At 38.9% G+C, this 2,617-nt stretch overlaps 1 protein-coding gene across 1 annotated transcript in view; it reads left to right on the top strand.

Annotated features, from left to right (window-relative positions):
* The first annotated feature begins 2,478 nt into the window (after positions 1 to 2,478).
* Positions 2,479 to 2,617, top strand: part of ankrd27 (ankyrin repeat domain 27 (VPS9 domain)) — a 30,653-nt gene continuing 30,514 nt past the window's right edge. The window contains 1 exon segment of the mRNA XM_034879012.1: positions 2,479 to 2,600. Coding sequence (XP_034734903.1) covers positions 2,499 to 2,600 — 102 coding nt within the window. The 5' untranslated portion in view covers positions 2,479 to 2,498.

A 2,617-nucleotide genomic window follows, 5' to 3' on the forward strand; every position in this document is an offset into this window, starting at 1 on the left:
AAGGTTTTGTTAAAATATACACATGATCTAATAAGACATGCATAATATAATTAGGCAAAACACATAAAGGCTGTTGATCTGTGTAGGAGCGGTGAGTAAATCAACGCGCATTCGTCCGTAGTGTCACGATGATCCGTCTCTTTATTTCAGAACCGCAACAGCAACATAAGGAAACTTGTTTTAAACAAAGAAAACAACGTTTGTCTCACTAAATGCAGTTGAAAAATAGTTTGTCCTTCCGCTCTCCAGTCATACCCACACACACACCTGGCACAGGTGAGGTCCAAATATAGAGTTAACACCCCCTGACGTCATCATCATCATCATCACCATTAACATCACGTCAACAGTAATTGTAATCAGCATCATCTGAATACAGGTATCAGTATGATTGTAAATGACATGCATGTGAAAAAAAGTAAAAATAAAATCAGTGTAATGGCTTCAACGATCTACTTCATCACATCACATGTGATCAACTCATGCTTCTTGTTCTAAGAAGCCAATTCTCCACCTTTTAAACATGGAGGACCACTGAGTGACCACTGAGTGACTCAGCATGTTGGAGGCGTAAGCATCGAATGACTCCACAATAAAAGCCTCAGTGGACGAAACATTTCATTAAAACGTAGAAAACCCGCGCCAGTCCGTCCCCAAAACGTCCCATTTTGAGAGTTAAAATGCCGTAAACGTAACGTAAAAAGAAAGTCTTAGATGGAGGGAGGGACATTTTCCTAAAATGAATGACCATATCTTGGCTTGTTGTGTCGTTTAATTGGAGAAATGTACCGCTGGCGCCGTGGTAGACGCGGGTGACTTCAGTCACTGCGATGCGTTCAAGTGCAACTTTTGGGCGAAGTCAGCCTTCGTCGCTACAAGTTCTTGGCCGTCCGTCAGGCGACATGTTATGAAAATAACCTCATAACAATATGGGAAAACAGTCTGAAAGGGACTTCTTTGTCTGACAGCTTCCATCTCAGCATGTGATCCAAACAAAGTGGTTGATATTATCATATAGGATGTTGTCCAGCGCTGTATGTCTACAGGAATGCATTCGGAGACATGAAGGAATCAGAAGATCTGTGTTGGAGCTCTGTTTTTGTCAGACATCAACAATCGGCTGAAATCCGACGTGGTTTTGATTGGAAAGAGTTCCTCCTGCCGTACTTAATATGAATTATCTATTTGTAGTTGGAGTAAAGAGTAGACCAGACTAAAATATCTCCACAACTATTGGAGGGGTGACCGTGAGAGCTGCAACGCTTGGTCGACTCAACGATAGGTCAATCTGTAGAAACATAATCGGCAACTATTTTAGGATAATCTATTGATCATCAATGTATTTTTTTAATGCAAAGACAAATAACAGAAAATGTTGTTGCTCTAACTCAAGCTGGGTTTACAAGATAAATCTGAAATCAATAAAAAAGCAAATCTTGAATCGACCTCCGTATTTTTTTTTTAAACCCTGAGCTGGTTTAATAACAGGTTTTACACTTATTCTTGGAATTCATGGTCAACATACCTCATTTATATCAAATTATACATATGTTTTTAGTTAAAAAGGCAGAAAATATGAATTACTTTGAGTAACAGTTAAGATCAGAGGATGTTGAAGGGATCACAGATGGGTAGATGTCAAAGTTTAGTCCCGATACTGTTTTAAAACCATTAAAAATAATTCAAATGCTATCAGATTAAATAAAACACCCATTTTATTAATCATTTTACCTTAAGAATGTTTTTTCTGGGCAATTTGGTTAAAAGAAATCCATATTTCTGATACAAAACACTTTGAACCGGGTCAATTTGACCCGAGGACAACACAAGGGTTAAGAAAATTTGACTTTTTTTCTATAAAACTAAAGCAACTTCCCCGTACATGTTGTCTCTTTTTGGGATTTTGCGTCTCTTTATAGTCTTGTTGTGTCTGTATCTGGTATTTTTTTTGGGGGGTTGTGTTGTATCTCTGTGGTCATCTGGCATCTCTTTGCAGTCAATTTGCGTCCCTTCGCACATCTTCTGATCCGTTATTACCTTATTTGTGTCTAAAATGTTGAAAAAGCTGGAAAATATAATAAAAAAGTAACTCTCAAAAAGATTTAAGACAAAACTTGCTTAAGAAGGCCGACTACAATCATTAGTGAAAAGTCTTTCAGTTACATTCATTCAGCAAAGGTACTGCACCCAAACCTTAAAATGGCAGAGATAACCCTGCATTGTTGGAACTGCTTTGGTGCCAATTCCTAATGTAAACATTGAGACTTATTTATTAATGTTACAGGGAACCTCGTAGAATGGTACAACCTCTTTTAAGTACAAGCTTTGCATTTCAAATGTCACTATTACTAATTCAATTGTTATTGAATTGGAATTAATTCAGGAAAACTGTGCCTAAACACAACGCCAGCTCTGACAAAGCAGTGCCTTTTTAACCATGCTAAGCCGTTCTTTTTGATCCCCCCTCCCCTCTCCAGGATCCAGACCTCCGGCTCCTTATGGCTGTATATGATGAGAACATCCAGAAGAATCATTTCTACGTGGCGTTGGAGAAGCAGAGGCCGGACCTCTGCAGCCGAGTGGCAGAGCTCCACGGCATCGTGAGTCTCACCTGTTC

This window comes from Etheostoma cragini, chromosome 8, assembly GCF_013103735.1.
Source record: "Etheostoma cragini isolate CJK2018 chromosome 8, CSU_Ecrag_1.0, whole genome shotgun sequence".
NCBI lineage: Eukaryota > Metazoa > Chordata > Actinopteri > Perciformes > Percidae > Etheostoma > Etheostoma cragini.